General features: G+C 36.0%; 2 protein-coding genes across 2 annotated transcripts; one reads left to right on the top strand and one right to left on the bottom strand.

Annotated features, from left to right (window-relative positions):
• Nucleotides 1–1298: 1298 nt before the first annotated feature.
• On the bottom strand, nucleotides 1299–7930 carry LOC121423354. The gene is made up of 3 exons (XM_041618710.1): nucleotides 7438–7930; nucleotides 4083–4370; nucleotides 1299–3719 (listed from the first exon to the last, which is right to left on the bottom strand). Exons 2-3 carry the CDS (start codon nucleotides 4297–4299, stop codon nucleotides 2788–2790), a joined length of 1149 nt encoding a protein of 382 aa, XP_041474644.1. The 5' UTR covers nucleotides 4300–4370; nucleotides 7438–7930; the 3' UTR covers nucleotides 1299–2787.
• Nucleotides 7931–17165: 9235 nt separating this feature from the next.
• On the top strand, nucleotides 17166–22136 carry LOC121423091 (membrane progestin receptor gamma-A-like). Its single transcript, XM_041618375.1, has 4 exons — nucleotides 17166–17207; nucleotides 17930–18287; nucleotides 19888–20074; nucleotides 21318–22136. The coding sequence occupies exons 1-4, from the start codon at nucleotides 17175–17177 to the stop codon at nucleotides 21718–21720; spliced, it is 981 nt and encodes a 326-aa protein (XP_041474309.1). The 5' UTR covers nucleotides 17166–17174; the 3' UTR covers nucleotides 21721–22136.
• Nucleotides 22137–24706: the final 2570 nt, after the last annotated feature.

The following is a 24706-nucleotide window of genomic DNA, read 5'->3' as shown; positions in this document are numbered from 1 at the left end:
TGTTACTCAGTTACAGTACAAGGTTCAATTTATATAATAAAGTGTCCTGCATACATGCTATGAAATACTTGAACAGAATCTAAACCATCTCTCAAACAAGTACATGTAAATAAAATTACATCAACAAGCCGAAAATATTGACATAAAAAAGCAATGATAGTCTGAGTTATGGCAAACACAATGGCATTCACACCCACACCCACACACAAAACGTTTCATTCTCTAATTTCAAGTCGTTGTTAGTTTATATATAATTGTCATACATTATACATGTTTCAGATGGAAGGAGAGATATGTATCTTTCCAGCTGGTGCATAATTTTTTTAGATGGAAGTCTATATAGGTGAGGTTCGTTAAACACCGTGACCGGAGAGCGCCCTTTGGGTAGACCACAGTGAAATCATCGCCTGCTGCAAGATATCTTAACGGTATGGCGGTACCCTTACGACAATCGTAGATATTACTTACAACCTGGCTTGAAACCATTTGCTAGATGATTCATAAAGCTGTTCGTAACATAAGAGCAACTTTATGAACGACCGGTGATCCTTTCTTGTGGTAAATTATAAACACCAGATTTTCATTGGTGTTGATGTAGTTCATAAGAAAGGTTTACCGGTCGTTTCGTAAAGTCGCTAGTAACTTACGAACAGCTTTCAGAAGCACCCACCCGATCATTAATTTCTGTCTGACCTCAAGTATTGCAGTTATAATTGAATAAATAGCTGAATCGGTTTTTTTCAATAATAATAATTGGCATTTATATAGCGCTTTATCAATCTACGACTGTTCAAAGCGCTTCACAATTAGCACCTGGGTGAGAGTGGCAAAGTGTGGATTGACGCCTTGCCAAAGGGCGCTCGGCCATGGTGGGATTCGAACACACGACCCTGTGATTACAAGGCGAGAGTCAGAACCGCTACACCATGGCGCTTCCGTTTATTTGATATGTTTAAAAATCATAATAGTTTAAGACAACAGGCCTATCATCTGGGGAGCATTGCATGAAAAAGGCTTGTTGGATGTTCTATCCGAAACAGTGGCGTACCTAGGATTTTCCACAAGGGGGGGGGGGCAAAACCGGTCGAAAAATTTGACAAGCAAAAAAAAAGTCTTCAATAAGAAAGGTCTTAAATCGTACCAGAAAAAAATTTAACAAGCAAAAAAAAAGGTCTCCAAGCTCGTCAGGGGGGGCAAAAAAGGTATTCAAGCTCGTCAGGGGGGCAAAATAGATTTCAAGCCAGTGGGGGGGGGAAGGGATATGTCATTTGCATGGGTTGTGACTCGTCAGGGGGGCAGACTGCCCCCCACCCCCCCCCCCCCCCCTAGGTACGCTAGTGATCCGAAACAGGTTTTATCCGAATGTGCTCCTTGGTCAATCGAAATCAAACAAAATTTGTCAGATTCGACAACTAGTGAGACCAAAGTTTGATGAAACGCTGTCCAGAATTTCATTTCATACTGAAATCAATTTCGTCCGTCGGCATTGCATTACTCTTTGACATCACTATGTTTTGATGTGTTGAAACTTAAAAAAAAATAGTTCTCTTAGATATATATATATTGAAAGAATGAAAGTAGAGCAGCCTGTTTATGAAGTAACATAAAAAGCATTGATATTTTTCAACATCATAGTTTGATAAGTGAAATTTGGAATGCAACGACCATTAGAGTCCAATTGAACATTGATGATTGAGGTTGAATATTCATAGATTGCACAAATACAACATTCGGGCGCAAACACACACAGGGTTCAATGATTGCTAGAAATTATATACACCGGACAGAATATGCTACAGTCTCACCAGTCCTGTCCTACAAAAACCGACTCCAATCTTCTGATGGTATGTGATACTCAGGAGTTTTCGTAATTTGCGACGGGGACGGATTCTTCAACAGAGAAAATCTAATGTCAAAATCCTTTCATAACAAAGAGGTCTTTGTCGAAAATCGGTGAATCAATGCAGCAGTTTCCTCAAGGACTCTGGACAAACGATATACTTGCAAATTTTCGTTAGCTCCTAGCCTCCGAATCTTAGGACGATCTGCTGTCCCGGTTCACACATTTTCGACAAAGACCTCAGGTTTTCATTGTGATTGGACGGGCATTTTTAGTGCATTTTCGTTGCAATTGCGAAAACTCGGTACTTAGCTAGGTGTGATGGCAACTGTTACAGAACATGTTAAGAATTGCGTGTCAGTGAAAACAACACACAACATAACTGAGCAGCTGATGTTGCTTCTATTGCAATCCTTCTTCCTCTTCTTCTTTTTCTTCTCTTCATTTTTCTTGTATTTCCTATTTCTTCCTCACTCATTTATGTTACGTTTTCTTCCTGCTCCTTTTCCTGTTGCCATAACTGATCTTCCTTCCCGGGCTTCCGCATTCTACGTTCTGAACCAAAAACAACTGCTAGCTGTGGATCCTGGATTTCATTAGAGGGGAAATGTTTCCAGTTTGTTTGACAAAAAAGGAGGAAAAGAAAGCGAAAGACTCTTGTTGACAAGAAATGACTTAATCAATTTCTTCCATAAGCTCATGAATTATCATTTCGTCCGCAGTGAGCACTCGACATTTTATCGACATGTTTTAGTGACCAGATCTTTTCGAGTAGAACATTTCCATCTCTATACCAGGGAGTATTAATCATTAATGAGTGATTAATAGAACAAGATGTCTTATAGTGTGATTACATTTGTCCAATGATATGGTAACAGTATGATACTTAATAATGAGGCAAGGTTATATTTTGGCAATTAACATGAAATTGAAATACATTCATGGTCTCAGAAATTTAAATACCACAAATTTATCTTTTGTAATGAATATTGCTTTTGTGCAGCGTCCACTATACCACCTGTTCTGATAACATAGATCCCTTCTCTATGTTCATTGTACCAAGTTCCTTCCTCCTCAAAAACGTGTACCTCAGAAGGGAAATGATTTTCGCCGAGGTAGCATAATCCAACATTGCACTGAAACGCTATGAAGCCCAATTTCAGAGCCATCGTAGTCGTTAAAACTTCGCTCTGTAAACTTGTCATTTGTTCTTGTAACGCTTTGACGTAGGCAATGACGTTGGGATTGGCTTTCATGTACGCCAAGCTGAGACTTTGAGTGCGGATCGCGCCGAACGTTATCCAGAGGTCACACTTGTCGTATTTCTGCCAAAGCAGAGGAATTGGGTCTTTCAACCACACTGTATCAGGGGCTACATGCACGACATCAACTCCCGCCTCGAGATAACCGAGTAATACGTCACAATCAGATGAAGACAACCCAGCAATGCGCGCACCTTGTGATCGCCTGCCGGCTACGAAGCTCGTCCTCTCGAATTTCTTCGAGTTTTGTTTCATCGTTGTCAGGGTTTCATATGTACGTTGATCCCCTGCGATGAATGTGACGTCATACTTGATATGTAATCTGCTCAGGCTCTCAAACCAGTTTAAAGTAAAATTGAGCAATTTGATGTTTGTCGTACCGATTATCCGTATATTTCGATCAGTGTCTGATTTCCGCGCGCTTCCATTATTCATGACGTTTCGCTGAAAGGGCGCGAATCGAGTATCTCTGACGAGTTGATCCGTGACATTGTTACGGTTTCCTTGGAGATGATGGCGATCATCCATGTTGGTTAGATTAGAAGCATTTCTAAAAAGTTGATTTTTATGACTAAGCGGGCTGGAATCAGCGGTTGTTGCAACATAGATCCTGTGAGCTGAAATTACAAAAAAAAATTGTCAGTGTGAGTTATGTGATTTACATAGTGTAAATTAGTGAAGGAGATAAAAACATCAAGCTACGGATATCTAAGGGGGAGGGGAGGGGTGTAGCAATCTATACAGCTGTTCTCTTTTAATTTTACCACGCTTTTTAGGTACTCCCAAAAGAGGAATCTCGCCCCAAAATTATTATCCATTTTATGCATAATAATTTCTGACAAACAAAACAGAGAAAAGTGGGTTTTTTCTGAGAACACAAGTTTTCCTTTTGTTATGTTTTTATCGAATTATCTATTTATTAATTTACTAATTTCTCTCTCGATTTATTTATTGGTCCTAGACCCGCCATTGCAACTTACATCGAATATAACAAGCCTTGATTGTCCATACAGAAAACAACATGAGAACGACGATCTGACCCATGGTCAATGCACACATCAAGAATTTAGAGTGGGTGCATCTGCCCAAAAACCATCTCAATGATTGAGTTGCGTATTTCTTGGTGCCAGGTATGAAATGATCGCTGGTATCATGATCCATTTTAACGGACGACATCGCTCCAGCACCATCAGCCATGACGCAGATCACATCTGATCAGCACCAGTGTGAAAGAAAAAGATCCAATGGTGTTTGTCATACGACCGGTTCTGCGTGACGTGAAATAAGATCAAGATATTCATATTAGATAGAAATATAACGAAATCAGCCGTGTTTGATATTAAAATTTGAAAACTTTGAAGACTGCAACAGAATTAAGCGAAGAGACGATGTACCTGCAGACACATCTACTCACTTGGCACTCTTGGACTTTGCCATTGCTTTTTGTCAAGGTTGGCGATGAGAGATTTCTTGGTAAACTGTATTGGAATCAGGAGTCTATTACTGGAGTTGATGAGAAAGAGGTAAAAACAGAGAGAGGGATACAGGCAGACACAGAAAGTATAGTCTGCAATAGTTGGCCTACTCCATCAAAGCCAAGCAAATTACTTTTAGGTGTCCCTCAAGAAGCAGTCTGGGGGACACTGGTTTTCTGAGGTCTACTGTCATCAAGATCTCCAACTTTATCAAAGCAAAACGAATGACTGTTAGGCGTCCCTCAAGGAACAGTCTGGGGTACACTGTTGTTCTTACTGTTATCAACGATCTCCCAGACAAATGTATTTTGAAGAAAATAAAAGACAATTAAAAGTGTAAATTTTAATACCCAACGTCAAGCTGTGACCTTGCAGAAAGGGATGTAAATTGACCTGTCTCGTAAATTAAAAGAAAAGCTGCACCAACCTACGCCTGGTCGATCCTAGCTTAGCCGAAGCACCGTGCCATTATAGTACATACGAACATACGACTCATACGAGTGAACTAAATCATGTAAATTCGTTAGTGGAGAAAGTTAAACACAGAAAAGAGACCCTGAGGATACCTTCCCAATTCATATAGATACCAGGGCATTATTCTGGGTATTGTTAGTAAGACCTCCACTACCCTGCAGATACAGATACCATAGCTCTATGCAGATACATAATAATGGTGCCTGTTCCGATAATAACATGTAATCTGTTTAATCAATGTGAACGTAAAATCAACATCATTCCACGAATTTATCACGGAACCTATATAAACTTTTTCCGGATCTACTTCGCCTCTCATGTCCTCACCCCCCCCCCCCCCCCCTCTCTCTCTTTGTATGTCAATATCTATTCTGTATATTAATCAGTATTAAAGGTCAAGTCCGCCCTAACATCAAATTCACGTGAATAAAAGGAAAATCACCCGAGCAACTAAAACAATAAAAAATTCTATCAAATTTTTGCCTAAAATTGTCTAGAAATGACACTGGATATGGATAGTGCGTCCTAAATAAACAGTTTCAGGAGACATTTTCTGATCAATCTTTATCTATCTCTACACACACACACACACATATATATACTGAATATATATATATAATTATATAGGTAAGTAAGTAGTGATATACTGCAACATGCTCTTTCAACCCAATGTTATACCCTAATGCACATGCTCTGTATACTTCATTCTGTCTCAAAAAAATGTGTCCTTCATACTAATCAGTCGCTGATGAGCCTTAGGGTAAAACACTCTGTATCCAACCAATAAATTATATATATATATATATATATATAACCAAGAAAAGACCCTGGATCCTGAAGAGTGCTCTACAATAATGATGAAGCTGGTATAATCCGAGGTAGGATGGTCAAATCAACATGGCTACTGACAGTTTCATGCTTGAAGAAGCAACCATCAGGCCGTCGATGAAGAAACATAGAATAACGTTGCATTTGGTAATTTCAAAACTTACACTTAAAACAGTTACTACCATGGGCACCACGGGTCATATATATATATATGGACCTTCGCTCGTAAAGGGAGTGGAAATGTCAACGTGTGAGGGGGAATGTTGAAAGAGAGGGACGCATGATAGCTGATACATATTATTAGCTGTAGACTTTGATTTATGATTTATTAGACACAACTGTCAACAGGCTGTGCTTTATTTAGATGTGTCTCGTGCAGTAGAGATTAAACACGTAAGGACGAGTCTGCTCACAACTCCCTGATTATACCAGGCACAAAAATATGACATGAATATATTATGATTGAGGTAGGCCTATAATCATACAAGGATCATTTTAATGGTAGGAGTTAGGACTATCCTTACAATAAAATATATCATGAAGAAGGCTGTACAATGAAATATAGTAGTATTTCGAATTTCTGCCTTCTTGCGCATCATCTCTAGCTAGATCTATTCATATTACCGAAATATGGAGTTGAAGCTGTAGGCGTATCATTATCATTTACGTTTTGTTTAGTCAGTAGTGTACATAATACCTGGTAGAGACTGTATATCTTAAAAAAAAAAGAAATCATACGTGATACTGAAAAATATACATTATCATGGTTCATATAGGGCGAATATATATTTCTGGAAAATCAACTGACCACCATCCTGTTGCTTAGAAATGCTTGGAATAGAAGGTAAATCTTATTCCATTCAAAGTGGAACATAATGATGATAACATTGCACTTGAACGCCGTTTCCAGTGACCTTCGAGACACTCTGTCCCTACAAAACATTAAACCATAAATTGGCTTGACGAATCGACTGCTGGCTTTCTGTGTTATTATGATTAGAGTTCAAAAGGTACCAACTTGGGCTACTCATATCTCCAGTGAGTATCATGAGTATATATACAGCTAGCACCAACATTGACATGCGGTATCATTACTACAATTGGAACGTCTGGCAAATACCTCAGGTAGAGTGATTTTACACACACGACAGACTCTTGAACTCTAAAAGCAATGTACCTGACTATTCATCATACCCAAGCATCTGTATAAACCATCAGGAAATATTTGAATTTAGAAAGTTTAACATACCATGGACGTACTACCATGAATATTCAAACTCAGCTACAACCGACAGGTGTACCAAATGAGTTTTGTAAAATATAGAAAGTATGTAATTTCAGATTATTAGACAAGTATAATTGCCATATATATATATATATATATATATATATATATATATATATATATATATATATATATATATATATATATATAGATATATATATATATATATATATATATATATATATATATATATATATATATATTCCACAGCATCAAATGCATATACATTATGTATACAATATACATCCAACAAGAACAAGTACTTTCGCTCACCAGTGATTCTCACTCACATACAGTAATATCCAATGCAATGCTCCTTGTAAAATATGCTATGCCGGCAAAGGACTCATGACTGCACTGGACGGGAATCCATTTATCATCATATAAGCTTCGACGACGATGAGGTAGCAACCTACAGCTTGCATTATAATCCTGCCAACAGTTACGTAGTATTTAATACACGGCACATCTTCGGCAGTGGCGCGACCGAAAATCGCTGTATGCATGTGGTCGAAAATTTGTTGCTTCAGAATCCACCGAGCGTTAATAACGCCAAAGAGTTTTTTATCCTAACACTCTCCCTTCCCTTCAATCTAAAACCACAACTGTATTCGTATTCATTCTGAACCTTGAGCCTCCATTTCGAGCTAAAATAACGATGGCACGACAATTCGAAATGAATATATGTAGACCTTATAAATATTTGCATTTATACAAAAAGAACACACCCTCCTCGGTCACCAGGAATCGGCGAGCTTGATAATCATACTGGTGTCGGGATTGCATGGTGTGCACATTTTCATTTGTCAGTGCTGGTATCTGGTGGAAGCATATTATGATTGGATATTAATACGAGTTGTAATGGATGATGATGTTTTTGTTTGTTTGGTGGGTTAATTGTTTGTCTGCATGGTCAGAGAGGAGGAGCTCGAGAGAGCGAGAGAGAGAGGGGGGAGGGGGGTCGCGGTGGACAATAAATGTGGAAGCAAACCGACTGGATTGAGTTCTGCTTGACTGCGTATACCAGTGTAATTGTAATCTTCATTGAATCCCATGGACATTATATTGAAGGGCTCTTCAACGAAGCTTCAAGTTTCGAAACTGATACCAAACGCAATATCATGGCTGTGAAGGCTTTTTTTGTTTTAAAAAAAAACCTAAAAGCAAAAACCTAGAACTAGCAGCATGCATTGACAAGGAAGATCTAAAGTGGATTTGGATATAAAATACTCATTCCCGAATAGGCCTATCAGTATCTTGGCGATGTTGTAATTCTGATGTGAATATCAAGAGAATGTGCATCGTGTGTCTTTTTTTTACCCGATTGGTAAGAAATCGTGAATGCTTGTAAATAGAGCACCTAATGCTTAAAGGGCAAGGTAGTCCACCCCAACTTAAAGTTGGTTTGAATAAAACGAGGACTGAAAATCCAACAAGCAAACACTGAAAATTGCATCAAAATCGGATGTAAAATAAGAAAGTTATGACATTTTTAAAGTTTCGCTTAATTTCACAAAACAGTACATCCTGGTTGGTATGCAAATGAAGAGAGTGATGACGTCATCCACTCACAATTCCTTAGGTATTTCATTGTATGAAAGTATGAAATATGAAATATTCTAATTTTCTCCTTATTTTCTTGTGATCTCTCTGAGCATGTACCTTTGTTTTAACATTTTATGAATTATTTAAGTTTATCCTTAATGTCAAAACTGTAAAAATTGAGATATTGTACTATTCAAACAATAAAAATAAAAGAAATAGTGAATGGTGATGGACATCATCGACTCTCTCATTTGCATGTCACTGAGTTGTGCATTTCACTGTTTCGTGAAAATACTTTGAAATGTCATAATTTTCTTATTTTAGATCCGATTTTGATGAAGTTTTCAGCGTTATGCTTGTTTGATTTTTCTCTATTGATTCAAATCAACATTTTCTGGGGTGGACTTGACCTTTAAGGTTCTTTCCGAGGGACCTGGTTATCAGGACAAATGGCAAACTAAAAGGCATTGGCGTAATAATTACCTGTTCCGGGTATTTCTTCTTATAAAAATAATAATGATAAGCAAAGTAGATTGGATTACCTTATAAAGTTGACAAGGTATACATGAAAAATAATAAATTACTCAATGACTAAGTTGTAAAAGAGGTTTCTGCAGAAAAGCAAAAGTCGTTGCGCCTAAAATTAAAAGCAGGGCTTGAATAGGTCCCTAAAAATATGAATGGTATAATAATAATTTCATTGTTTTTCATAAAAGTGCAGGATTAACCCAACCCTGTTTTGACTAGAAACATAAGTAGACAATTACAAAGTAACAAATTGGTATGAATAATACAAAAAAATGTATAATACAAAAAATGTATTATTCATACCAATTTTATAACTGTTGATACTTTTTATCTTTTCACATTTATTATATATCGTTTTCAAAGTAGACATTTTTCAAGAGAAAAAAATATTAGCATTCAAAACAAAATTCATAGCATCAGAATTATAATAATAATAATAATTATAGCTTGATTTATAACGCACGTTTTGCATGGGGATACAAAGAACTGTTATTATACCCCCGTTTTTAGCTGTGCAATCATCAAGCTCTTTGGGAATTCCCATTTCATTTTTTTCTTTTGTATTCCCTGCAAAACTTACATTAAAATCCGTTTCAGTTATTCCGATGAGCATGACCAATAATTTAAAGTGAATCTATCTGGATAGAATTGGTAATTGCAAGAAGACACCACTTAAAGGCAATTTCTGTTTATCATTTTTATTTTGATAATGCATGATTTTCAATATAGACTTATATGTTTGTTTTCACTTGGCGAAGGAAGTATTTACACAAACAAAACTCGAAGCGGAAAAGATATAGGAGAGAGATGATTCAGAGAAGAGAGAAGGAATATAGCAAGACTTTATAGGGTTGAAATTCTTCAGCCGTATGTAACACAAATATGAAATAGAACAGTGATGTTAATAATGTGTATGATAATGATAATTGATGACAATAATAATAATAACAATAATAATGATAAGAATTATAATAATAATATGGTTAGTATTCGGTAATTAAGGTCAGACAAGTATATAGTGCATATATACTGATTTACAATAACATGAGTATCAAAAGAACCATACTACATGATAATGAACCGAGAATAGTATTACTTTTGTTGTAATAACTAACATGCATAATTCATGATTCCAAATTACATGTTTTCACTTCGACGGCGAAAATAATCTTTTGTTATGAACCGTTTTAGAAATGAAATTTCTAAAAAGAAAATGAAAATAGGGAAAATTGAAAATGAAAAAATGTGGAGCCCTGGGGGACTGGGGGAAAATGAAAAAATGAAAATAGGGAAAATTATTCCAGTATTTAAAAAAGGGGACTTGCATATATTTTCAAATTATACACCTATTACTTTACTCCCTAGTATTTCCAAAATCTTAGAAAAGTTAATGTACAATAGGCTTATACGGCACATTGATAAAAATAATCTATTAAATAATTCACAATACGGTTTTAGATCAAATTTCTCATGTGAGCTTGCACTTATCGACCTCAATGATCATCTCCTAAATAATATGGCTAATAATCTACATTCAATCGTTTTTTTTTTTTTTATTTAAGCAAAGCCTTTGATGGTATCAACCACAATATTTTACTTAGCAAACTATCTCATTTTGGTATTCGTGGCATTGCCCTTGAATGGTATAAAGATTATTTAACTGATCGTTTTCATTATACGGTTTATAATAATGCTGTTTCTCATCATGAGAGGGTCCATTGTGGAGTCCTCCAGGGCTCCACACTTGGCCCGCTCTTATTCTTGATATATATCAATGATTTATGTAATGTTTCTCATTTTTTTCATTTTGTCCTTTTTGCCGATGATACAAATTTAGTTCCGTCCAACTGTGATTTTAATTTACTTATTAAGAATACAAATGAAGAATTAATTAAGATTATAAACTGGTTCCATACTAATGAATTAGTAATCAATTATGAAAAGACAACTGTTATGTATATTAGTAAAGAACATATAAAACATGATATTTCAGATGTTAAAATATTTATGAATCAAATCCTCTTGAATTGTTCAAAAACAACCAAGTTTCTCGGTATCACTTTAGATGATACACTGTCATACAACAGCCACCGTTCTATTTTAGCTAACAAAATCTCAAAAATATTGGTATTCTTTTTAAACTTCGCAATTTTTTGCCACAGAAGGAATTATTTATGATATATAACTGTCTTTCCCTACCCTATCTTCAATATTGTAATATTATTTGGGCGAATGCTGGAATAACGAAATTGGAACCGCTTCATAAATTGCAAAAGAAAATTTTAAGAATATGTACCAACTCCCCTTTCAGAGCTCCCTCATGACCTTTATTTTTTAATCTCAATACCCTTAATATATATGATATTCATAAAATTCAGATAGCATCTGTGATGTTTCGTACTATTCATAACATAATTCCTTTTAATATATCCCGTATGTTTTTAATAAACAATTCCGTTCATTGTCACAATACTCGCTCAAGTAATAATTTTCATTATCCCAAGGTTAAAACACAAATTCTCCTAAATTCATTAAGACATTATGGCCCACGTATTTGGAATAATCTCCCCGATGGAATTAAGTACTCAACAACAATTACGTCATTTAAATCTAAGTTGAAAAGAATGTTTATAAATGAATATGCAAAATAATTTGTTTCATTTCTCCTTGCTTAAATCTCATACATTTACCGCCCCACCCTCCCTGTGTGTTTGCTGGTGTTTGTTGATGCTGTGTGTGCATTTTTTTTTTCATTTTTATTCAATATTAATGTCATTCAATGTACTGGGAACTACTACTCACAAGTTTTTATAAACTTTTCTGTAGTTTCAAATTTTCTCTAATACTATTTGTCATTCCTGTACATATTGTATATATATATATATATCATTTTTTTAATGCTGAGAAAATGAATAAATTGAACTGAACTGAACTGAAATTTTATTTCAGAGACATATAAATTCTGATAATCAAGAGGTTGTATATAGCTTTATGTGAGAAACACATAAAAGGTTTATGTACACAAGCCCGGAACAAAATAATTAATGTTAGAGCTTCACTTGATATGTCAACATTATTGTGCAACACTGGAAAATGATTTCAAAATGCGTAAGCTACTTACTTTCAGCATGTCCCGGACGTACAGCTATCAAAACATATCTGCATGCCTACAATGTTCTATTTTCTCTTCATTATTTAAAATACACGCACGACGAAGATGAACATAAATCCTGTAAGATGTTTAAATCTACAGCATGCCTTTACGTGGGTCAACTAGTCGTCAAATTCAGGGAAGATGAGAAAGGTGGCGCCTCTTCAATTATGGAATCGTATGGTATCCAACAAAAACATTTTATGTTCATCTTTTGGAGTGAAAAGGCGAAATTTGATCTATTCTTGTTAAGTACTGTACGTACGGAGTTCATGGCTCACAAGTGAAACCATTAATTGTGAAGCAGCTTGAACTTAGGTAAGAGATATAAATAGCACTATATAGATACATGCAATGTGATTCCAATCAGCGCGTGTGAACATGATTCCCTCATTCCCTTATTGTATTAAAAGTCATGATGAAGAGATCCTCGGCTTTCCAAACATTTTACCCCCCCCCCTCGAAAATGATAGATACTTTCATTAGGGGCTCCTAAACTATTTATGGGGGGGGGGGCTGGGTCACCTAGTTTGACTGAAATGCACATTTCAATTTGATTCACAATTTATTGATCTACCTGCAATCCTCACACATTTAGGGTTTTCATGACATAATTTAACAAACATAAGAAATTGTATAACAACAAATTAAGTAACAGTTCAATATTAACCATTTAATGTACGAAACATCTGAGTAAATAAAAAAACCTTTGTACATCATGATTTTACATGGAAAGAACATGATGTGAATCGGATGCAACAATAAAACTCTGTCGATGACACTAAGAATCGGGTGTCACGACATTTGCTCCTGCGACAATTACTCCGGGCTTTCGTCATGTAGGGTTAAGGGGCCGCGGAACGGTTTTCAAAGTGGGAGGGGGGGCTGACCATGCAAAAAATCATAATCATATGGCAATTTTTACGTTTTGTACACGGTTTTGGAAAAATGGGGTGCTGAAGCCCCCCCCCCCCACACACTTTCGCGGCTCTTGGGATGGGGTAAGCATGGACCTAACATGCACGTCCTGATTTGAGGTAAGTGTTGCAAAATGGCTTCGTGTTTGGTTAAGGGTTAGAACGAATCTATATGGTTGAAGTTATAGTCATTCCATTAGTGTGTGGAATTTATAGCGGAGCAAATGACAGGGAACTAAACAAACAATTCCGAACCAAAATATGTACGTGAACAGTTCCCATGTTTTATGAATGCTGTTGGCAAAACACGCAAAAGAAATGTTTTTAATAGTATTTTTAACGAGGCGACTCACATATACACAACCCAATAATCACACGTATTTCTTTCTACAGTACAATGCCATGACCCTACAATCGGGTATGCTGGAATGCTGAAGCAACCCTTCGGGGGTGCTGCGTGTGTTATCGGGGCAGCACCCCCTGGAAATCTTTTAGGTATGGTCAATGACAGAAGTATAACGAAAATGGGATATTTTTGTTCATGAAACCCCTTTTTTACCCCCTGTAAAAAAAAAAAATCCAGGGCCCTGTATAAAGCCACACACTATACATATACATCGGTACCATTCGACGATTATGATAATACTGCAATGACCTTTCGAAGAAAACTATGGTTTTTAAATTGTTGTGATTAAGTTTTGTTTTATATTCAGATTATTTTCTTACATGTGCAAATTTATATGAATCTGTTGATCATCTCTAGTTTTCCGGGGTTTTCTTTTTCATAATGCTTTTTCGGGTAACGCGGTTTAATTGTGCAAATTTTGCGTATGAAGCATCCATATGTCATGATTCCTGAAATCAGTACACTTTTGTAGTAAATAAGTATTAATATTTCTTGTTTCAAATATTAAAAAAAAACAAGACAAGTGCACACCTAGTCATGTATTACTAACTCTGGTATAAAAGAGCATGCGCCCTCATTTGAAGTATGACATATAAATTATATACATATAGCATATTCTACCGTGTCATTGTATTTTTTCTTTATCGCTTTATCAATCATCTATTCATTATTGCGTATCTCGGTTTCTCTATTGTTTATTATTTTCAGGTATATTATGTATAAGTCTAATTACGCAAAATTTGCAAACTACCATATCATTACTCCTTGTATCGGTAGACTTTTTCTGTAAATGATATGTACTATATAGATGGCATATTCTATCGCAGAAGAAGATTTTTCTTTATCGATTATCTATTAATTATTAGTTATTCTTAGTTTTATAAAAATGAAAATGTGTATTTCATCAACGGCCACAGAAAGATATTTTTAATCTTTTAGCTGTTTTCTGGGTTCTTTAATATATAAATTTAGATAAGTTCATAAGACTTATCCTCTCTAATATAGGCTATCGGTCATTCAGCTTTTTCTTATAATAATCAAAGGCACTCTCTTTGAATTGATACTTTGGTTTCCCACACGGGAGAAAAACCAGTTTGCTATACATGTGTATATATTTGAACATTCTTATTATGCTTATTAAACTCAGTGGTGGTTACATTGCGATGCAGAATAAGCACTTCTTAGATTATTTTTTTTTAATATCATTTTGACAATTCTGTTTATGATCAATGTTCATTTTTCGGGTTAATTATGTTTCTGCAATACTCACCAATATCACCTCTTTTTCTTGGAGAAGAAGGGGGTGAGTTATATTGGCCTAATAAATTTTTGATTTATAAGACAATCATGTAAGATATTCATATTTGCCTATAATGTAATGGTAGTCCAATTGTGTCTGTTTTGAGATCATGTAAACAGGAAATAATCATGAATATTTTTTGTTAATTTGTTGTTGATGAAATCATCATTTGAATAATGAAAAACAAGCTAGAGTCAGAAAGAGTGGAGGGAGCGAGAGAGAGAAGGGGGTAGAGAACAGCGGGTGAGTATGTTTGTTCCTATTTGCATTTATTAACGAATTAATGTATCAGGGGCCGCGGAACCGGGAGCTGGTAGCCCAATTATTTTTCAAAACCCTGTATAAGATGTAAAATCTACCATCTGAATGTGATATTTTTGTTGCATGGCCAGCCCCCCCCCCCCCTGCCTTTTCAAACCGTTCCGTATAACCCCTGTGTATATGACAACGTCAACATGTTGAGAAAAAATGCGTGACGTAAACAAAATGCTTCAATGCTCATCTGTATCGCTGATCGATTATTCTTTTTTAAATCAAACCCTCCCTCCACCCCACCTAGGTTCTGTGATTTTCAATGAATAATCCGACCCTGTGGTGGTATGGCCAAAATAAGGTACCTCTCAATGTCAAACCACCTCTCTTCCCCAATAGACCGTGACAGAGAGTTGTTAACTTTATTTGTGTAAAGCAATGCCTCAGTGAACATGCACTTTTGGCACAATAAGTCAATCAAATCGAATATAATAATGGAGCACCATAACAACCATATCATATCTGTATAAGTACAATTACAAATACACGCAAAGGGAATTACGTTTGCAAGTTACACCCAAAGGCATGCCAAACAGGGTATATAGAGAACTGCGTTCTTGCTGAAGGGAGCCGGAATCTTGACCTCAACGGACCTAATATAGTCCAAATATAGGGTAGGTTCATAGAATATCAGTCATTCATTGTTATCTACCACATTACTTTCCTAATAAGAGAAACATATAATGTATCTTTTTCATTTCTTTTCTGAAGTATAATGATTTATCATATGTAGCCATGTAGTATAAAATGCTGATACGTTGAGATTTCAACTGATATTGTGTTATAAAGCTTTTATATGATATTTATCCAACAATTAACACTTTTGGTCAGTATTGAAATCGTCGTCAGAGACAGAAAATTACACACTGCTCTGTAAGGATGTGTGTATATGTGCGTGTATATTCATGCAAATATGCCATATTTGACCTTGACAAATACAGGTCCAAACCAGCACCAGTGCTTACTCAACTGAAAGAAGTACAAGAAGATTTGGATTTATGCCTCAACACGTTGTTTAAGCGCGTCACTCCTAATGTTGAAGGTTTTAAACAGGTTGTTAAAAAAAGTTTGCACAATTTAAAATTTCTAAACACCTTGTTGTTATGTACTTAGAGTGACCGGCTTAAACGACGTGCTTAATGTTCTAAACAAAGTCTTTAGGGTGCATGAATACTATTAGATGATAATACTGTATTGCAAACGTTTATACATGGGGCCCATGCATGGTTGCAAAATTATCGAATAGGAAGATATTTTTCAGAGTTGTTTTGGCGCAAATATTCACTGCTGAATGATACGCGCCGTATAACCACTGTAAAAACGCTGTTTAAAAATTCAAGCACGTTGTTTAAGCCCGCCACTTTAACAATGAACAACTACTGTTTAAACTTTTAAACAACTGTTTAAACATTTTAAACAACTGTTTAAACTATTTAAACAACTGTTTAAACTTTAAAACACCTGTTTAAACTTTTTAAAAAACCGTTAAACTATCTAAAAAACTTTTTAAACTTTTGAAACAACCGTTTAAACGTTTAAACAACTCTTCATACTTATAAACAAATTATTTAAAAAGTTTAAAGAACTTGTTGTTATAGTGACAGGCTTAAACAACGGGCTATACTCTGTAAAACAACAACAACAACCAATTTGTAAACCATCTCTATGAACAAGATCTGGTTTCTATTTCTACCATGCAAGCAATGTAAAAATGATTGTGAGAGAATGAAACGATACATTATTGTAACATATCGAAGGGATAATTTCCACTCATCCAACAGGATCATCAGTTTATATTGACAGTGACGGGGTGAAAGAGGAGACACATTGAATGATAACCAGGCAGGCATCATGTGGACGCTTAAACTTCTTCGTTTTGATCAGGTAAACTACCTGATCAGTTGTTTTCTCAGAAGTTTATTTCATAATGTTTATGATATTTTGCTTATATATAATACTCTGTTTTGTTTTACTTATAGATAACTATCACACATTGTACATGCCTCAATTTATATTGTCTGTATAGGTTCATTGTAATTGACCATTTTACTATGTTCTGTTGAAAATGAAATAACTTGAAATTGAAAAAAAATGAAAATCAGGTAAAGTAAATCTGGAACAACTCGATGTAGGTAAATTCTTTTTTCATGAAAATATTCATATCAGATAAAATGAAATTATAGAAATGATATCAGTGAAGTAATAATTAATACGAGCAACAGCTATTAATTCGTGATGAATTAAAGAGTTAAGGAGTAAACAGTTCGTATCAAACAGTCAAAAGAAAAGTTACATATACATGTTAGTATTTAAATGATACTTCAAAATGTGAAAGATCTGTGAGTGTTGACAGATACTATAATATCACAATATCACGTCTATTAACAAGATGAGATGAGATGTATCAGATACAAAACAACAATACTTATTCATGCCTGAGTGAGCATTGATAATGTTTGTATAGAGTGTCACAAAGTTTGCGCAAAGTGGAAAAAAATGGTATTCCCCCTCTCACCCCTCCCCCACCTTCTCTCCCTCTCTGTCTTCATGGCCATTCCTTCCTTTCTACTCACCCCTCACGTTTTTGTACATTCTTTCTTCACCAGGTTCCATCCGATTTTCGGGAGCCGTTCATCATCTCGGGATACCGATCCTGTCAAAACAGCGCATCATCCTGCCTGGCCAGCGCGCTCCAACGCACCAACGAAACAATCAACTTCTGGACTCATTTCATTCCCGCCATCATCTTCCTTCGCCTGACATGGATGGTCGCCGTCACCGATCAGGGTTTCGCCCACGATCCCTCAATGTGGCCCGTTATTGTTTTCCTATTCGGTACCTTTTGTTACACGATGGCCAGCTCCGTTGCCCATATGTTCAATAGCATGTCCCAGTGTGCTAGACACACATTTTTCTTCATAGACTATGTTGGGATTAGTATGTACAGTCTTGGTGTTTGTATAGGTAAGAAATTAATTGTTATACACTCTAAAAAATGAAGTGCTAATTCAGCTCTTAAAGAGCGTGTATAGTGAATGCACTTCGGAGTGCTGATTTGTCTAGTTCAAATCACGAGAAAAATCAGCACTCCGAAGTGCAGTCACTATACACGCTCTTTAAGAGCTGAATTAGCACTTCATTTTTTAGAGTGTACCTTGGCTAAACGGTCGATGATGGGGTCGATGAGTATAGTGTTACGATACTGCAACAAATAACAATGAAAATTTAGTTTTAAATTTAATTTCCTTTTTTTATTACAGGAAATAGATCATGTGCTTAAACAAAATAAAATCAAACAATGATCTTACATCTATCTCTTGAAGAGTCAGATTTAGAACACAAGGTTATGATATAAATCAAATAAAATCCAAGTCAGTTGGCGAAGATTCCTTAAATTAAAGTTCACAATGATGGCGATGATGAAACAGATGTAGAAGCATGATGGATAACAAGAGTCACGGTAACAAGTTGAAATGTCCGTGAAGATAATGTTGATGATGATTAACAGTCAATTTCAGCAATCCTTAGGTTGAAAAGCGTTCATTAAAACATGGACCTATAGGTCCATGATCAAAAAAGGTTGGTGATCTCGATGAGAACTGATAATTCCCCTCTCAAAGGAACTGCAAACAGTTCATTGATTGCGTGCAAATAATTCCACAGAAGATAAATGTTGTATTCAAGTTGGAAAAAAAAACTATGCTCTGACTTAAAGTCTGGCGTGAAACTCTGAGTTCTGATCTGATATGATGTGATGATGTCCTTGAAGAAACGGCCAGCTTATATACAAATTCTTCACTATTCTGGAAGCTTCTATAGTATTGTCTACAAAAAGAACATTCTGCCGATTTCTAGAGCAGTTTAATTTTAGAACATTCTTGATTGACTTCATTGAAATTAACAATGTAAACAAAATAGCTAATCCTATTGTCCTTTTTACTGCCACTCGGAATCTCTTTGTGTTGCGGTCTATTATTCCAGAAATAAACAAAGATTACTCATGTCTAACAAAGCTTTATGAGACATTCTGGAATATTCTTAATCATTCTATGCTATGAATATCCTTACAGAGGAAATAACTAAATAAAATGAATATAATTGCTCTTACAATTCTACTTATATATAACAGTAGGCCTACTATGCAACATCATCTGATGAATTTCAGCGATTAAAAGATGTAAGGCTCAATTTGCCGCTATGATCATTATGATCAGTCGTATCTATCACAATTTCTTTGCTTTTCGGGATTTACGTCTCCTTCATTGTTGCCATAATTATATCTCAATAAATACGATTACTTGTTATCATGTATTTAAAATGAGAATGCTCTGTAAGTGAAAACATGTATTTTTTTTATTGAATTGTCGTGTAAACGGAACAAAATATTTAGACCAAAGCGGAAAATTAGCCGTTGCACATGAGAAGAATGCAGTTATACGAATATTTTGTAAATTCATATGCGGCTCCCATTCTTTTTAATAAGCAGGTGATAATTTCATGAAAGTAGGCCTATATCTTCCCATTTAGCCCTGATATAATATTTTCATTTTTTTTCTGTTCACAGCTTGCTATGCCTACTCATTTCCACCGGAGTTGATAGACACGGCTCTTTACCATGTATACATCCCTGTTGCTATGGTAACGGCCTTCGGAAGTACTTACCTGGCATGTTGTAGCCGGTTTTCCACCTGGGCTCCCCTCCGAGATGGCGGCCGTCTGCCAGCGTTTGCTATACCTTACATCTGGTGCAAGTAAGAAATATCGGGGATATCATTGGCGAACCAATCGGGTACAGATGGGGGGGGGGCTTGGGAGCCATGCCCCTCCACCAAAAAGGTTTCCCGATGAAAAAAAAATATAAAAGGAAAAGGAAAGAAAAGGGGTGAAATATGTTATCTTTCTTGTGGTAGTAGGTCAAAATGTGTCCCAAATTCGATTTTTGTGTTTAAAATGATAAAATTTGTGCGTGCTCGCTTCGGTCGCTCGCAACTTTGAAGCAATTTCGCCCCTTACGCCATGCCTGCCCCTCATTTTTTTTTTGCTCAATATACGCTTCTGAGAGATGTCATCATTTTTATTAAAAATAATACTGGGGAAAAGTCAATATCCTTTTAAGGCCCTACTGTTGGGGCCTGTCAAGAGATGGGAGAAACAATACAGTCGCAAAAATAGAAATAAACTTAATTATGAGGAATAAAATTACACATACTGATCTTAATTGAATATAAAAGTTTTTTTTTCTTTCTTTCTATAATCAGCATTATATAGAAATGATAATCTATGAGTAAAACTTATATCATTTATTGATGTGCATTATTGTGAGGGTACTATTTATGTTGTCACCTCCTAGCAATAAAATAAACTTTTCAGTGACTCTGATCGCTCGGATATTCCCTTCTTATTTTGCTTTGAATGAAACATTTCCTTTCACTTTTCATTTTGACAGTTGAGCTTTTTATTTCACTATAGGTTTTTTATATTCTCACACTCATTTCAGATAAAAACAAGGTGCCCACTCTTTCTTCGATAAAGTATGCCATCATCTTATTGAACATAGCACCAGTTACATTCTTTCTGCATTTATTTGTTCGTTACGGGCAGTTCCCCAGCATGTTTTGCTTTAAGTATTTTTATTTATTCAACCCCCATATTCTTGCTCCTATAAGATTCTCTTTTCCTGTTTTAAACAATGAAATACTTCCACCCCGATACCTCTGATTAGAAGCTGAGGTTCAGAAAATTGTTACATATTCCGTACTTATGTCACTTTCTGGTTTTAATGTAAACATTATTTTTTGTTTCCTTAACTTTCTTTACTGTATAGGTCATTTCCATTCTTGAGCCCCTCTTCCTCTTTAGTCTGTATACTTTCTAAGGAACTCCATGTCCACTCCCGTCTCCTGTTAAAAAAAAGAGATTACAAACTTGGCGCGTTGAGATTATTAGATTGGTTTGTAAAAATTATCATTTTTAAAATGCCTTTGTTTTTTTCAGAATTCCATTAGTCTATCGCCTCATCTATTGCGAGTCAACGGGGTGCGACAGTGATGCTCTTTACTTCCAAATGTGGCAATTTTATTTCATATTCGGGATCTCATTACTCTACTCCACGAGATTCCCGGAGGTCATAGCCCCTGGGAGGTTCGACTTCATTGGCCACAGTCATCAGTTCTTCCACATCGGGAGTAGTCTCGCCAGCTACTGCCATTACCTCGCCTTTCTCGCGGAGTTGGAGGAGCGCCCAGATTTCATTGAGCAGCACGGCATGCCGACATTCGTGTCAACCTTTGGTGTTTTTCTCGCCGTGCTTGTCGGGAATGTCGCCATCGTATGGGTTCTGTCGCTATGGGTGGTTAGGATGAAGTCGTCATCAAAAGCGACAATATACTCAGATTGATGTTAGATTGATGTTTAGATTCAATATGCTACCGTCGGACCGTGTGTTTCAACATGTGAGATGTAAAAAAAAGAAGATTTCAAGCAAGCCCGAGGGGATCTTTTCATCGACATTCGTCTTCCGACAAGTTGCTAGAGTTGACAGCTTGATTTCCTGTATTTTGATTGGCTGAGAAGTAATGATAACATGTCGGATAAAAGACACGAATTTGTGGAATAAAACACCCGGCAAGACCTTTCATGAAATGCTCCCCATGGGGATGAGGGGAGAAGAAGGGAGCTGGTTGCACAAATCCTACTTTGACAGCAACAAAAATAAGTTTCAAATGCGCACTCCAGTGGAGTGTTTCATGAAAAGACTTGTCAGACGTTTTATCCGACAAGTTCTGTTTTATCCAAGAGTTACTATAGTAACAGTGCTTCTCAACCAATCAGAATCCAGGAAAGATGTCAGATCTGACAGGCGCGTAGCCAGGGGGGGGGGGCGGTGGGGGCGGTCGCCCCCCCCCAAAAACGTCCCCAAAAAGAAAAAAAAAAGAAGGGAAAAAAGAAAGGAGAAAAGAAAAAGGGAAGGGAGGAAAGGGGAGAAAGGTAGCTTTGTGTTTTTTTTTCTTTTTATTCTTTTTTTTTCTTAAAAGAGAAACTCCATCACTCTTGCTCTAAATTTATATATGAATTTTTCTTCCGCGCTGCGCGCGGTTAAATGACAATATTGCAATTCTCCATTGTTTCCCCACCCTTTCTCTAACCCTGTTTTTCCACCTCAGGTATATGTGTTTCTTACCGGTTAAAGTTCAAATGTATACATTAGGGCATGGAATTAGAGTAAGGCTACGCCAAAGTATATGAAGTTATCTTTTTTTTTAAATTGATCGCGCAACTTCTGGTCGGGTCGGCTCCGGGCGGGTAAAATTTTATATCAATTTCCACCTCCATAAAGTCAACTTCTCCTGCTTTTCAGCTCATTACCAAACAATCATAATTCTGGGGCAAACAGGTTCCTAAAATTCGCGTCGTATTAAATAAAGAAGTACAATATTTTTTTTTCCCAATTCTATTAAACTTCATGTCATTTCCCTTCACATTCATCTCCTGCCCTGTTTTGCGCCCTCAGTTTGAAATGTTGAATGACACTTAATTTTCTTTATTATTCAAAATGAAGCACTTCAGGATAAGTCAAAGAAATTAGGAATCCTCCTTTTTTTTAATTTAATTTCAATAAATCACAGAAGTTTCAACTTTCTGCGCACTATTTCCTCATAAAGAAGTTCAATAATCTTAGAAAATCATTTTAATTAGAGTCGATGGTGGTATTAGACGTATCTGCATTATTTTGATGAAACGTCCGCCCTTTGAATTGTCACAGTTTCATTGCTCTGCGCGGGGCTGAATATCTTTCTCCCGGCATATATACACTTCTTCTCCTCTGTTTTGCGAGTTAAAGATATGCACTGTCGCTAAATTGTTTGTAATCAAATCTGATCTTTCCAAGGGAAGTATTCAATATATCTTTGAGAAGACCCTTTAGTCGGGACCCTTTTCATGGCAAAAAAAAATGATAAAACGCTTTAGCTTCCGCGCTTCGCGCGAGGGTATTATTATTTTAATTTCCTCCAATGTTTTCCTTTTTTGTGCGTTCACAATCACTTTTTGAAAACAAATTAAGGTTCATGAAAACAATGTTCAAAATCACAATGAGTCAACTGAATTGGAGCTGAAATAGGCACTAGAGACAAGAGAGACGGCTCCTTTTCATTTTAATTTATGTAATTCCAAAAGCTTCGCGCTTCGCGCGGGAGGGGGAAACTCCCCCTCCCTGCACCCACCCCCTAGGGAGCGCGCTTCGCGCGCTCTTTAAGTGTTGGCACGCTTCGCGTGCATTTACCGCCCCCTCCAAAATGAAATCCTGGCTACGCGGATGGTCAGATCTGACAATTTGTCTGACGAAAATATTGATGAAACGCCCCCCTGTTTGGTTGGATTTCAAGTTCGTTATTTTCTTGAATTTATGAGTGAGGTTGATAAATTTGATCAAACGTAAGATTTGAACATTGTGGCATCCCATGCAATAACATTCTCTTCCATTTTAGATAGCAGTTACCATGTCTTTCATTTTTTAGATATAATAGATTTTACTATAAATATATGTATTTAAAAATGACGCAATAGCACAAGAGATTATTAGAATGAGAAGAAGCATATTTATTTTAAGTTTCTGTTTTGCCGTTGAATTTCGTATACTTAATTTAGTTAGATAGGCAAGATGCCTGTTTAATGTTTTACTTTACCGTGATTACCGATTTGAGTTTTGTTATTTAACAATTGATTTATTCTTGTAGTTTATTTATTTATTTTTATTTTTTATTATTTTTTTTTCTATTTTTATTCCCGTGAGCCATGGGCTTATATCAGTTGGAAGGCTAAAGTGAATACCGTGTTGAAATAGATACACTTTATGATAAATGAAATAGAAATATACTCTCGAAAACATAATCATCGGTCATCGGAGACGAGCTGACTACGTACACAGCAAAAACTCTGGTGTTAACCGGTGTACATAGAGGACCACACCAGTTATTTTACACCGGTGTTAAATTGGTGGTGTTAGTTTTACACATATAGGTGTTATTACAACACCTATCGTCACATTTACACTCTCTGGTGTTATGTTCAATCTCTAGGGTGTTATTTTAACACCTCAGGGTGTGGTCCTCTATTAACACCAATTGGTAGCACCACAGTTTTTACAGTGTATTATATAAATTATGAGAAAATGAATATACAGCATCCATCTTTTATCATTGTTTAAAAGTTTGTTAAATATGTTTAGTACAGAAAATAAATGAAAATTTAAATAAAAAAATTGGCCTTCAAATTCAGCAAACCTCGATGGAGAATTGTGTTGGATCATTTAAATAACAATGACTCCTCAATTTCATTTTTAAAAATATAATAAAATCAATCCAAAATTAAAAGTTCTTATACGC

Source organism: Lytechinus variegatus, chromosome 10, assembly GCF_018143015.1.
Source record: "Lytechinus variegatus isolate NC3 chromosome 10, Lvar_3.0, whole genome shotgun sequence".
Classification (NCBI taxonomy): domain Eukaryota; kingdom Metazoa; phylum Echinodermata; class Echinoidea; order Temnopleuroida; family Toxopneustidae; genus Lytechinus; species Lytechinus variegatus.
The sequence above is the reverse complement of the archived record's forward strand: the minus strand, read 5'-3'. Positions and strand labels throughout refer to the sequence as shown.

Coding starts and splice junctions, on each gene's coding strand:
- LOC121423354 (XM_041618710.1), bottom strand. CDS start 4,299: ATGGCTGATGGTGCTGGAGCGATGTCGTCCGTTAAAATGGATCATGAT. Junction 3,720..4,082: donor CAAGGCTTGTTATATTCGAT/GTAAGTTGCAAT, acceptor TTGTAATTTCAG/CTCACAGGATCTATGTTGCA.
- LOC121423091 (XM_041618375.1), top strand. CDS start 17,175: ATGTGGACGCTTAAACTTCTTCGTTTTGATCAG. Junction 18,288..19,887: donor CAGTCTTGGTGTTTGTATAG/GTAAGAAATTAA, acceptor TTCTGTTCACAG/CTTGCTATGCCTACTCATTT. Junction 20,075..21,317: donor ATACCTTACATCTGGTGCAA/GTAAGAAATATC, acceptor TGTTTTTTTCAG/AATTCCATTAGTCTATCGCC.